This window comes from Fusarium keratoplasticum, chromosome 1, assembly GCF_025433545.1.
Source record: "Fusarium keratoplasticum isolate Fu6.1 chromosome 1, whole genome shotgun sequence".
Taxonomy (NCBI): domain Eukaryota; kingdom Fungi; phylum Ascomycota; class Sordariomycetes; order Hypocreales; family Nectriaceae; genus Fusarium; species Fusarium keratoplasticum.
The window spans coordinates 117-14,056 of NC_070529.1; the positions used below are offsets into that span (position 1 = coordinate 117).

At 39.9% G+C, this 13,940-nt stretch overlaps 1 protein-coding gene across 1 annotated transcript; it reads right to left on the reverse strand.

The window, feature by feature from the left end:
* Nucleotides 1-9,770: 9,770 nt before the first annotated feature.
* NCS57_00000100 (uncharacterized protein) lies at nt 9,771-12,149 on the reverse strand (the record flags this gene model as incomplete). The annotated part of the gene is made up of 3 exons (XM_053050095.1): nt 9,771-10,472; nt 10,922-11,534; nt 11,587-12,149. 3 exons carry the CDS (start codon nt 12,147-12,149, stop codon nt 9,771-9,773), a joined length of 1,878 nt encoding a protein of 625 aa, XP_052918610.1.
* Between the last annotated feature and the right edge of the window lie 1,791 nt (nt 12,150-13,940).

Consider the following 13,940-nt stretch of genomic DNA (forward strand, 5'->3'; position numbering starts at 1 on the left):
ATTCTTTTTTTTTCTTCCTTTATTTACTTTTTAATAATTATACTTTTTTTTTTTTCTTAACTATATTTTACTTTTTTCAATTTTAAAACTTCTTTACTTTTTAAATTATTTTCCTTATAATCTTTTTATTTTATCCCTTTTATCCTTTATCCTTAACCTTAACCTTATTTTTTTTTTTTTTTTTATTTAATTTATTTTTCTTCTATTTATAATTTTTTTTTTTTTTTACACTAACTATATTATAACTTTATTATCTTTTATTAATTATCCCTTTTTTTTTATTTATTTTATTTTATCCCTTTTATTATTATTATTTTTTTTAAATTAATCTTACCCTCTTACCTTTAACTTATTTTTTTATTTCTTTATATATTCCTTTTTCTTTTATTATTCTTATTTACTATTTTTTACTTTTTATTTATTTATATTCCTAACTTGAATCTTTATTTTTTTTTTTTTTTTTTATTAACTTATTCTTTACTTATAACCTTTTTTTTTTTTTTTTCTTTATTCACCTTAAACTAACTTCTTTTCTTTTTTCTTTTTTTTTTTTTTTCTTTTTTTTTTTTTTTTTTCCTTCCTTAATCTTATTTTTATTTTTTTTTTTTACTTAATAATTATAATTCTTAATTATATATAACTTTATTATAATTCTCTTTATTTAACTTTTACTTAACCTTTTTTTCCTTTTCTAATTTTATTTATATTTTTTTTTTTTATTATTCTACTTTATACTTATCTTTATTCATCTTTAATTACTATATACATCTCAATAATTTATAATTTTTTATTTTTATATTCTTTTAAATAAAATAATTAACCTCCCTTTATTTATTCTACTTATTTATCTTATTTTTAACCTTTAATCTCTACTATATATATCTATACTTTTATATTACTTTTTTTAATACTTTTTTTTTTTTTTATCTTATATTCTCCCTTTAATCTTAACTTTTTTTATTTACTTTCCCCCTATCTTTTTTTTATTCTTTTCTTTTCTTCATTTTAACCCTAACTTATATAACCCTAACCCTACTATAATTACTCCAACCCTAACCTTAACCTCAACTCACCCCTAAACTTAACTTAACTATTTAACCTTAACCTCAACTTAATTATTTAACCCTAACTTTTACTATAACTATTTTAACTCTAACCTCAATCTCAACTAACTTTTAACCTTAACCTTTATCTTAATCTTAACCTAACTTTTAACTACAATCTATTAACTTCTAACTTTAACTTTACTATTTAACTTTAATCTTTAATTTCACTTAACTTAACTTTAACTTTTCACTATAATACTTTTAACTTAACTTTAACTCAACTATTTAACTCCTAACCTTTAATCTAACTACTTTAACCCTAACCTTCACTATAACTACTTAACTCCTAACTCCTAACTTCACCATTACCCCATTTTTAATCTCAACTCATTACCTACCTTAATAATAATCATTTAAAACTTCAACTCAATACTAACCTCATAATATATTTTTCTTTTTTTTTTTTTTATTTAAACTTTATAAACTCTTTTTTTTTTATTATTCCTTCCCTTTACAATACTTACTAACCTTTCTTTTCCTTCCTCCTTCCTCTACTTTCTAAACTTTCTCTTCTTATACTACTCAAAACTCCACTTTTAATAACTCTCATTAACCTTTTTCTTTCTTTACCTTTCTATCTTTATTCTAATTTAACCTTACCTTTCCTTTATACTTATAACTACTCTTAACCTTTATACCTACTACTCTCCTTTTCTTCCCCGCTTTCTCCCTACTACTTTCCTTCTTTACTCTTTATTTTATTACCTAATTTTTCTTTCTCCTCATTAAACTTCTTTAACTCCTTTCTATAACTATTAACCCTTTTCTAACCCCTCTTACTATTTTTCTTTATGTTTATTACTATTATTTACTTTTTCTTATCTTACTTATAAAACTTATTCTAATTATACTTAATTATACTTTACTTATAAAACTAATCCCTTTATTTTACTTTACCCCCTTACCCTATATACATACTTTTTTACCCTCTAACTTTATTTATATCTTTACTCTCTTAATAAACTAACCCTAAATTAATTACTTTTTACCTTTTTTCCTTTTTTTAAATATATATATATATAATTAATTAATAATATAAAAACTAACTTTATATAAAACTCGCTTAACTCCTTATCCTTTATTACTATAACCTTTATAACTAACCCTAACTTTAACTTAACCTTTTATTTTACTACCCTTATATACTTCTACCTTAATACTTAACTTAATTATTTTACTTTTATTATTTACCCTCCCTCTCTAATACTACTTATAATTATTTTTTTTTTTTTTTCCTTTTTATCTTTTTATTCTTTATTTAATTTTAAACCTTTATATTCCTTTGCCTTGAAAAATTACTTTAAATATAATACCTATTATTTAATTATTACCTTTTCTTATACCTTTTTTTAATTTTTAACCCTAACCCCTGCTTTTACATTTATGTTTTACCTAATTACTTTTATTACCCTTTTTACCTTTATATTTTACCTTTTCTTCCTATTTTTATTATTATACTTTATACTATTATTTTAATTTTTTTAATTTTTTATACTTTTTATATTATTTTAAACTCTTTTTAATTTTATTAAACCCTTATACCCCTTTTTCTATTATATCTTTCTTTAATACTTATCCTCTTACCTTTTTATTTTATTTATTTTTACCTTTATTACTCTTACCTTTATACCTACTTATTTTATATTCTTTTTAAACCTTATTCTCCTTATATTAATTACTGTTACTTTTTATTATTTATTAACTTTCTTATATTCTTTAACTCTTTTTTTAACTTAAACCTTCCCAATAATATACTTACCCTCCTATTTCATTCCTATATCTCATTTAATATATAAATATCTCTCCTTACCTTTTTTCTAATACCTTTTTAACTCTATTTATATAATCTTCCCCTTTTAATTTATTTTCTTTAACTATCTTAATAACTATACTTTATCTTAACCTAATGCTACTATAAAATGCCTATAATCTACTTTTGCCTTATCTATACTTTTTTTTACTTATTATTTTTTTCCTTATTTTTTTTTATCTTATACTCTAATTTCTTTTTCATTTAACTTAAACTTTATTTCCTCTCTTATAATCCTATATAAAATGCAAAAAACTCCTAATTATATTACTCCGCCTACTAACCTTATATTTTAACTCTATAAATAATACTTTTTTACCTTTCGCTAACCTCTATATTACCCCCCCTCCTCTTATCCTTCTACTCCTATGCTCTCCCAGTGTTTAAACCTACCTAAATCCATCCACTGACTCAACTAAACTCTTATAATAAACGCTTACCTTTTTTTTTTAATTCTCCTCCTCTTATGCTCTAAAACTATAAAATAAACTATATTAATCTTAAACTCTTTATATTATATCTTTTACTTTACTCCCTAACTATTCTATTTTCTTTTTTTTTCTTCCCGTTTAACCCTGTTATTAATACGACTAATAACTACAGGAAATAACCCCACCCTGCTCTGCTTTTCTACCACTTATACTTGCCAACTTTTTCTTCCTTAACATGATCCTTATCTATCTATCTAACCTCCCTTTCTACTTCTATTACCTTCTAACTCCTTAACTGAACTTGATACTTTAATCCATCTCCATTTTACAGCTGCTTTCGCTTCTTCGGACACCTAACTTCACCATTTTAACTCTTTTCTATTAACCTGTCTTAACCTTTCTATACCTTTCTTAACTTTATTTAACTTATCTTGCTCTTTATTTTTCCTTTTTCCTTTTTTTTTTTCCATACCTTTCCACTTTCTATACTCTCTTCCGTCACTAACTAAAACCTTTCCTTCTTCTCCCCTTTCTTTTCAATTAACTTTCTTTTGTAACCTTATAAAATCTATACATTTTCTATTTACCAATCCTTACTAACACACACATATCCTGTATTTGAACTGTTTGTTTTTCGCCTCCTAATTTCAACGTTTCCTTATTCCATCTTTCACTTCTAACTTACTTTCCCCTATCTCTTCCTACCATTTTTCCTCTGTTTACTATAGAAACCCAACTTAAAATAATATCTAAACTTCACACTCTACTTCCCTCTACTAACCTACAACCCCTAATAATTACCTAATATTACTTTTTATTATTTATTTGTTTCTATGTGTCTATTCAAAACCCTTACTAACTTTATCACCTAACCCCCTATCCTAATTAACCTACCTTTATTTACCTTTAAAACTACTTCTCTTCTAACTTAAAAATATAACTCTTAACCAACGCTTTAACCTAACGCTTTAACCTTAACCTTTAAAAATACTACTAACCTAACTTTAACGTTTGCTCGCCCCCTAACCTATACTCCTTTTCTCCTTCTTCATGTTCTTACTATATAACCACTCACTCACCTTTTCTTTTTTGATCTACCTGATACTTACAACCCTATCCTGCCATATTTCTCGATTACTTCACTACCTGATTACTTAATTACATTGTTAATTATACCCTTCCCTAATGATATGCTTACTGTGCACTATCTTAATGACTAATTACTTCTCTCTTATGAGACTGATTACTGTTATTTGATAACTGTTACCTCTGCTGTAGATACGAACTTCTCTCTGTATGATGACTTGATACTTGCTCATATGATGACTGATACTTGCCCTATATGATACTTGATTACCTCGCATCTCCTTGAACTTAATTACCTTGCTATAACCCCGCTCTAAACTCCCTAACCTCAACCCACGCTACATATAATGATCACTATTATCATAAGTGTACGGCAAGCTTCCTTATATATATACTATGTCCTTAATAAACAATGCATTACCCTCTATAACTTGCACCGTGTTTTTCCTCCTAACCTCATTGCACCTATGATCGACACCTATTCTATATAACCATTGACCTCCTACCTGACCTGTCAATGAAGTCATGCTTTATATATCTTTCTTTTGTTACTCCCTTCACTTCAACCCCGTTCTATTCTAACCTATGCTCTGATTCGTTATATGTTGCTATATTTTCCTTCTTAACCCTACTCTTACCTGCCCAATCATATTTAATATCACAAATCTAATGCGGACTACAACTCCACTAAAACTACTTTCATACTCTGACCTTTATACCTCATCGCACTGCGGTTTCAACTCTATAAACCCTTTTCTTTCTTAAACATTCCTTCCCCAACTCACTGCTCTTCCTTCTCCGCAACAATTGCTACATCCCTGATCCTTTTTTTCCTGCATTAACGCATCTATTCCTTGCTTAATATCCTCTCCTTGTCATCATACTCCTCCCCTCCTTATACACAATAATGTAACACCTATTTACTTGTCCCAACTTCTGTCTCTCCATCTGCTGCATCTTGCGCTTCCTTCATCATATATTCAACACTTGTCTTCTTCTGCTGGATCAATCCTCTCTGCTCTCTCTTCTATATTTGCTTCCATCTGCTGCCCTTTACCATTCTTCTTTAGATTAATTTTCTCTGTCGTCCATGATATATCCATCTATGTTTATAGCCTTTACCTGCACGTTTGCACAGAATAAACATTTTCTTTCTTTCTACTATAATTTGTTCGCTCTTTCTTTTTCCCTTTTATTTGCATTTCCTCTCACCCTTTTTTTTTTCTCTTGTTATATTAGTATATTCATTTACTCACTCTCCTTCCTTCGAATATCTTTGGCTGCATGCCTTCTGTTATATATCAACAGAACAACCCCCTCCTCTCTTCAACTTCTCCCCTCACTTTTTCTTTTCATTACTACTCGACTGAACTATCCACTGACTGAAACTATTTACGTTTCGACCTTCTTGATATCTCAACCGTAAACCTTCTGATCGTCGCTCCTCCGTTTAAACGACTCCACTTTAAACTGGTATTTTATCTATCCTGATTATTGTTTCCTGTAACGCTTCATTGAAATATCGGCCAAAATGCCTCTATTCTTCTGCCCACTGGCCCCCCCTGCCTCCCTCACGTGCACGGTAATGGTGCTGTCACGTTGCGGCTCTCTTAACTTTTCCGCGCTTCACCGCCATCGTCCTCTTTCAATGTCGCCTTCGCCCCTGCCGCACCACCTTTCACGTCGGCTTCTTCTATTAATCCCATTATCCCCGGTAACTGGACGCAACGCAATGGTCATTGGTCTTGGTTATGGACTCACTCTGAAATACAAATCAACGCCTGTAACTACTTGCTTTGACCTCCTGCGTGACTATTCTGTGATGAATTATATATGCTATCCCTTGCCTCGGCTCTTTATGGCGTATATGGACCTTACTCCCCCTAACCTTTCTTCTTAAATCCTCCCCCAACCATATTCATAAACTACTCACCCTAACCTTCTTCTCAAATCCTCCCCTAACCATATTTATAAACTACTCACCCTAACCTTTTCTTCTCAAATCCTCCCCCCTAACTATATTAATAAACTACTTCACCCTAACCTGCTTTTTAAACCTTACCCTAACCACTTACTATAAATTACTCCCTTACCTTTAACCTTCTTCTTAAATATCTTCTTAAATTTATCTCTACTTATATTTATAATTACTTTATTTTATTTTTTTTTATTTATATCTTATATATTTATCTTTTATTTACTTTTTTTATAATTTCTTATATTCCTTTTATCTTTTTCTTTATAATTTCTCTCTTATCTTACTTTTTATATCTTCTTCCTTATTTATTTTTTTTTTTTTTTTACTTTTATATTATATTATATATCTTTATATTTTATTTTTTTTTTTTTTATATTTATTTTACCTTTTTATTTCTTATTTTTTCTTATGTATTTGTACTTTATTTATATGTATTTGCTTACCCTATATACATATATTATCTATACTTCTCTTCTCTCTCTTTTTCTTCCTTTTCCCTTTAACCCTATTATCCCGTTATTATTACCTATCCTCTCTCTTTATTTTCCCTTTATCCATATAATATATTGCCCTATATCTATATCTATATACCTAATAATTACTCGCTTTTCTTTTCTCTCCTCCCCCCTACGTTCCATCTCCTTTGCTTAAAATCCCATAACCTTTATGGTATCCCTTGTAAATTTATATTATATATCATTTTCTACTTTAACCTAACTGTACTACTAACCGCTTACTTCTATTCCTCTATCTACCCTACATGCCTTTTCTTCTATCTCCTTCCAATATATATAATGCACCTTAATGCTACTATAACTCCTTTGACCTGACCAATCATTCCTCGTATGCAAATCCGCCCTGCCGCTGACTCTACATTATAAATCCTTTTTTTTCTCTTGCCTTGACTCTTTTTGTACGGACCTAATTTCTCCCATTATCTATCTACCCCTGCTATATCCATAACCTATCTAATCGTATTATTACCTGGCATAACCGGCTTCGCCTATATCCTCCGCCCGCCTTTTTTCCACCACTCTACTAATTCCCCCTAACCATCTATATATCCTGCATATCTTGTCTTTATCTGAAAACTCGACCTTCTCCCCATCATCTGCCCATGTGATATTGCCACCACTCATCTCCCCGCACCGCTGTGCCACCATAATCCGGAATAATGCCCCTTGTACTGACGCTTCTCCTCTGACCCTCCTGAATAACCACATATGTTTTGCTCGCTGCCTCCCCAACGTCTCGCATATTGGTGGCAATGGCGAAACGCTTCCTCGTCATCGTCTCCTCCTGCCACACTTTCACCCTCCTCTCCTCCTCCCCTGCTTCATCATTAACTAGATAATATCATAAAACCCCTAACAAAACCTTTCGTCTCTAATGAACCCATTTGAACTTTATCCCCTAACCACTTCATTAACCCCTCCCGTAAATTCTCTTGATCGTCCGTATCTTGCCAATCATACTGTCGCTCCACATCCATCTTCCCCATCACCTCGTTGACATCGGTCTCATACCATGCACTGGCTGCTCCCCATACGCTCACCAATAACCCGGCGTACTGGCACTCCTATCTCTCTCCGCAACCTATACGTCCCCTGATCATCGCCCACTGCCTCCCAAGTGTAAATATATTGCGGTAACCCGCACCAAGAACAACCGGAAAAATCCGCATCACGCCCTTCTTGAACATGCCCTGCTGCCATTTCTCCTCGCATCGTCTTACCTATCGCCACCACCCTCGCACTCGTACCGGGCACTTCTTCCCTCGGATGAAATTGGTCGTCCTCTACCGTGCCCGTCGCCATGAAACAACCCATACATCGACCGGCCATCAATGCCAACTCCTCCTCTAACATCTTGGCCTCCTCGTTTACCTGCATTGCGTCCTGTCTGGCCCTGAACTGCTCGTATCGGCTGTTCTGCTGTGCCCTCCTGAAACGCTCCTCAACCTCCGTCTCTTGGCACTCCTGCACCCTCTCTTTGCTTCCACCTCTACCGCCATGTCGCCTTCTCTTTCAAACCATAACATATCCTCCTCTAATGCCAATTGGTCCCGTTGCCGCTGACACACATCACATGCCACCTCCGACTCTGGATGACAACCTGCTCGATCGTATTGGCCATCCATCACCTGGTCCAACACCACACGGCGGCACCACTTCGCACTGATAAACCGCTCAACGGCTACTTCCTTTGCTGGCCACTTGGCCTTATCTGATGCTACCGCCTTCCTTCTTCTTCTCCCTGCCTTGGTTGATGACCGTGGACCTCCTGCTTCCTCCCCCTGCTGGCATATGACGACGACGGCCTCGCTATGGCCACCGTCCTGCCCGGCCCGTCCGCTTTCCTGCACGTAATCTCGCAATCGGTTCGGCATCCCGGCGTGGACCACTAACCGCACATCTGGCACGTCGACCCTAACCCTAACGCGTTCGTGGCCACGATTAAATGACCTTGATCGATCCACGACCTCAATCGCTGCGTCTTGCCCGCTGCTGTGTCGACCTTGGAATGAAACACGCTGCACTCCAATAATCGCCCCCAATCGTTCAACCCGGTCGATGGTGTTGGCGTAAACGATGACGCGACCTTGGCTGTTTCTGTGTAACCAATCCTGCACGATCTTGACCACGCGGCTGTCTTCCGCCTCTTGGTCTGCCCCAACCTCGCCGCTACCGGTCTGACTGGTATTCTGCTGCTGCTGCTGCTGCTGCTTCTTGTGGTGATCTCTGCGCTTGGCTGATCGAACAACCACTACCCTATACCCGATATTCGGCCTCGTCGTTCGTGATCGGAATACCTTTTACACGGCTGGCTGATAACCCCACGACCTCGAAAAAACCTCCCAATCTCATCTGGTGGCAACGTGGCCGTCAAAAAATACCTTTTTGGACGCCCCATTCGTTTAACACCCGGCCCAACTCCATCAACTGCGGCCGGAATTGGCTGGTACTGTCCAAAATGGCGTGGCACTCATCCACAACGACACGATCCAACGCTTTCCGTGCCTGCAACCGGTTCACAAAATCGCCGAACCCTTTTTGTCACTGCCGACTCGGGCGTGACGAACACGATGGGGGTGATCTGGTGCCCGCCGCGACTGTTCCAAACGTATGTCGCGATCTGGCTCTTTGGCACAACGGCCGTGCAAATCATCTCGCAATGCTACCAACGGCACGATGACGATGGTTGTCCCTCCGTCGTCGCTGGAACAATACGCCGGTAACATGAACGACATGCTCTTTGCCTTCTCCCGTGCCTGCGATCTGCACAATCGGGCTCTCTCCCCGCATGATGGCCCGGATCACCGTTCTCTTGCTGGCCACGGAACGCGGCGTCTGGTCCTATCATCTCTCCCTCAACCGGGCGGCAATGTCGACCTGCTGTAATCGCCTGAAACGCTGCAACTGGTGGTACTCCCGCTCCGTCTCGAATGGCTCCCGCTTTCGGCGTATCGCTACGGCTAAACTATCGCCCTCGCGGAACTCCAAAAAAAACCGATGCCACTGACGACTGACGGACCGAAACTTATCGCGCATCGTGGCCGTGCTGAATAACCCTTGCTGCAACTCTCGTGCGTATACCATGCCGGCCACGTGCGTTCCATGGCCGGCTTGTAAATCGATCGGGTTATCGTCCACACCGTCGTCGTCTTCTTCGACCCCATCTATCGTTGACTCCTTGAATGCCTTGTCCAAATATCGACGGGATATGGCGATGGCAATCTGCCGCCACGAACTAATGTTCAATATGGTGCCCAATAATCGTTTGCTGTCTCGTTGGATGATGCGGCGGACGCGGTCTGGCGTCCAATTGCGCTCCTGTACCCAACTGTCGAACCTCGCACTGGAACCGGGCTCATCGGTACCATCCTCATCACCACGATCATCGCCGCCGCCGCCAATGCCATCCTGGCTGCCCTGGCTCTCCATTTCGGCCTGTCTCCTCTCCCTCTGCTCCGTCTCGCTGACTTCGTCCCTGCGAACCACCTCGTCTGGCCATAAATATGGGCTGCGTATGCCGGCATCTTTGACGACGCCCTGTACCTGCTGCCACCACGGCAACACTAACCACAAATACCACACCAATAACTCGCCCACCTCGCGTGGCAAATATCGGTGGATGACCTTGGCCTGCCCCGTGGCCCGGAACGACTTGTGGTACGACGTGACGAAACACATCAACCCGTCGTGCGCGAATATGTTGCGTACGCCGCCGTTCATGGTATTCTTATATCGAATGCCTAAAATCTCGGTGGATCGCGCCGGCTGGCCACCTACCATATGCATCAATAAAAACATCTTTTTCCATGAACTCGTCGAATGTCTTCCCATATGACTGCACCGCTCTGGCCTGGAACGGCTTCCCGTCCTCCCTTCCGTGGTCGAACCAACTCTTACGCCGCCCTTGCGTCTTGATGATCTGTCGCGCATTCCAACTCTTGCCGGCTGCCAACCACGTGTGGTTACGGTCGTCATCCAAAAAATGAATATCCCACCTTGTCTTCGCTATGGTCGTCTTCCATCGACGACCACGGGATCCGCGGCAACTGGCTGATGTCGTCCACCATCGTCAACGTCGCCAACAACTCTCGGGCTTCCCTCTTCAACGCATGCAACATCTCTGTCAACTCGCCCATGCGGAACTGCACCCGCCGGTGCTTGATGCGGTCCCCAACCCAATCGATGGTCCCGCCGGCCGGCGTGTTGAACCGGATGTGCATCCCGTACGTGCGTGCTTCGTAAATCCAATCCATCGGCGTTGCCTCGGCGTGGGGATCCTTGGGCGTGACCGTCATGAACCGCTGCACTTTCCCACGCACGATGCGGAATATGCTGGTGGCCTCCTCTTCTGCCTCCTCTTCCGCCTCATCTTCCGCCTCCTTTCGGGCATGCTGCTCTTCCCACGTCTGATTTCCCTCCTGCCGCCGCCGCACCATCCACTCGTCCATCTTATCCTGCTTCAAACGCATCACCTCGGCCTGCCTCTCCTGGTATGACTGGTACACGACCATGGCACGGGCGACCTTGATGACGGCGGAATATATGGGCGTATAATCCAACACATCCATCCAACCGCCGTCCTTTCGGATACCCATCACGGCTAAACCGCTGATGATGGCGCTGCGGTACTCCCCCCGCGGTCAAACGGTGGTCCAACAACGCTATGACGACCTGCAATGTCAACCCGTCCACTCGGTCCTCGTCCAATGGCTGTGCCTCCGGATCGTTAACGTGCGCCTCGACTAAATCCGCCAAATCATCCATGAAATCGCCTTGCCGCTTGGATAACCGAAACTTGGGCCTATCTGCATCTGGCATTTTCTCGGCACGGTATATGTAACACACCAACTTGGTCCACACGGCCGTGTAACGCGTCCACGTATCGTCCTCGACCCGGTTGTCGAACGGTCGCCGTGGCTTCTTGTCCACCTCTTTTCGCTGTACCTCGAACAATGCATGGCTTCCAACGTGGGTGGGCGTGGCTATGGTGCGTGCTCGGTCCATCACTCGCACCAAGCTGTCATGGATCAACTGCAACTCATGCTCCTGCTCGCCCACTGGGTCGACCAACCGCTGCATGGCTTCCGGATCGAACCCCTGCAAATGGGTGGCCCATCCGACGTGCTCTAACCACGCGTTGGCGTCCAACTTGGAATCGGCGGCCTTGATCCGTTCTTTGTCCTCCAAATGAAACCGGCGCTCCTGCTGGTCTAATGTTTGCATTAAACGGTCTGCAACGGCTGCCTCGTCCGGGTCCTGGCTGATCGGTGCACCGAACCCGACCTCGAACCAACGGCTGCCCGGCCCATTGCTGAAAAAAAACGTTGACACTGGACACCGCTACGCCACGGGACCTGCTGTGTCTCCATGGCTCGCTGCTGGACACTTCCGCCCCTGCCTCGGGGATTCGTCCATCCATGGTCACTGCGGTAATGGTTCTGCATGGCTCGTTCTGAACCGACCACGTATAAACAACCCTCCTCGCCGCAACCCAATTTGTCGCTCTGTGGTGGGTGGATAAATGGGATGGGGTCGGTTGTGGGTGGCGGCGTTGGCCATGTTGCCAACTCGGCCGGGGTCTGGATGACATCTGGGTCTGACTGGATCGCTTTTGTGATCTCGTTCCTTTCTGCTACCCGGATGGACCTGTGATATTGCTTCATGTGCTGCTCAATATGCTTACCGATGTATGCATAATGGCATGTTTTGCAGATAATTAATGGAAACTCGGGCAACTTGATAAATGGCTCCATCTCGGCCACTGCTATTCTGAACTGCGATGTGTGTTAACGGGCATCCTTGATGAGTAATATGATCTAAATCTGGCTGGAACGAATGGCTCTTTTCTCTCTTTGGATTTATATTATGCTATTATCTCTCATTGGTGGCTTACACTCACATATATCGTGCTGGCTTCGATGGTCTGACTGGCTGTGTGCTGATTGCTCTATCTGTTGTACGGGAATTGGTGGTGTGCAATGAATTGATGTTTATCTATTATGATATTTGTTGCTTTTCATTGTTTGTGGCTTGGTGCTTGAACTTGCTTCTGCGGTTGCGCGGGGCGCTCCCGTTGACGTTTTTATATATGGATTATTAATTAACCATTGCACTTCATTAGATATCTCGATGAAAAACCCTTCTATATAATAAACCTGCTTTTAACTAATCTCTCTTGATTAACTACTGCTCTTCTTGACTTATACCTGCTCTGATACTCTCTCACCGGATGGTTGGCGGCTTTATGGCTGGACTTCTTGGCGGGTGAATGCCACGGGTTATCTTATGGCAATAATATAAATCACTTATTTAACCTGGCATTATATGACCCTTAACCTAACTGCCTTATTCCTCATATACTCTCTTGCATGTAGTCCTTTCTACCTTGGCTATGCTGACTAATAATTCTGGGAATCTGGGTTTGATCAAAAAATGGAATCTTGCTGCACTCGGGTCAATACTTGGGTTAACTTTAACCTCGCCGCAACGCCGCAATATTGGATCTCTGATGCTGATAATTGAAATGCGATATGCCCTTAACGTAATGGATTGATGCATGTACTTGAAATCCATTTTTTATCTACTTTTTAAAAAATGTCGACCTGTTTCCGTTGGGGGCAATCGTATCAGGTCGACGATTTCACTAGCGCGGTTTTTTTTTTTACTATGGGATTGCCATTGGAATCAGACCTGTATTCGCCATGCAGCTGGGTTAGAACACATACAGCAACCACAGCCGGTCTTGAAGAGCGGCCCGATAGCTCAACGGTTAAGCTTAGCAACCTTTTCCCGAGGGCCTAGGGTTCAATTCAGGCTAGAAGCAGCTTGCGCTGCTTTGCCTTAGGAAGAGTACGGTGCGCTCGCCGTTAACATATATGGGCTTCCTAAGTAAAAAACCGCGCAGTTATCTGGGAATAGGCCTTGTGGCATTGAACCTTATAATCATAAGACAGGTTCTAATAGGTGCTAGCCGCACTAATTAGTTTTGCTATTTTATTATTATTATATTATTAT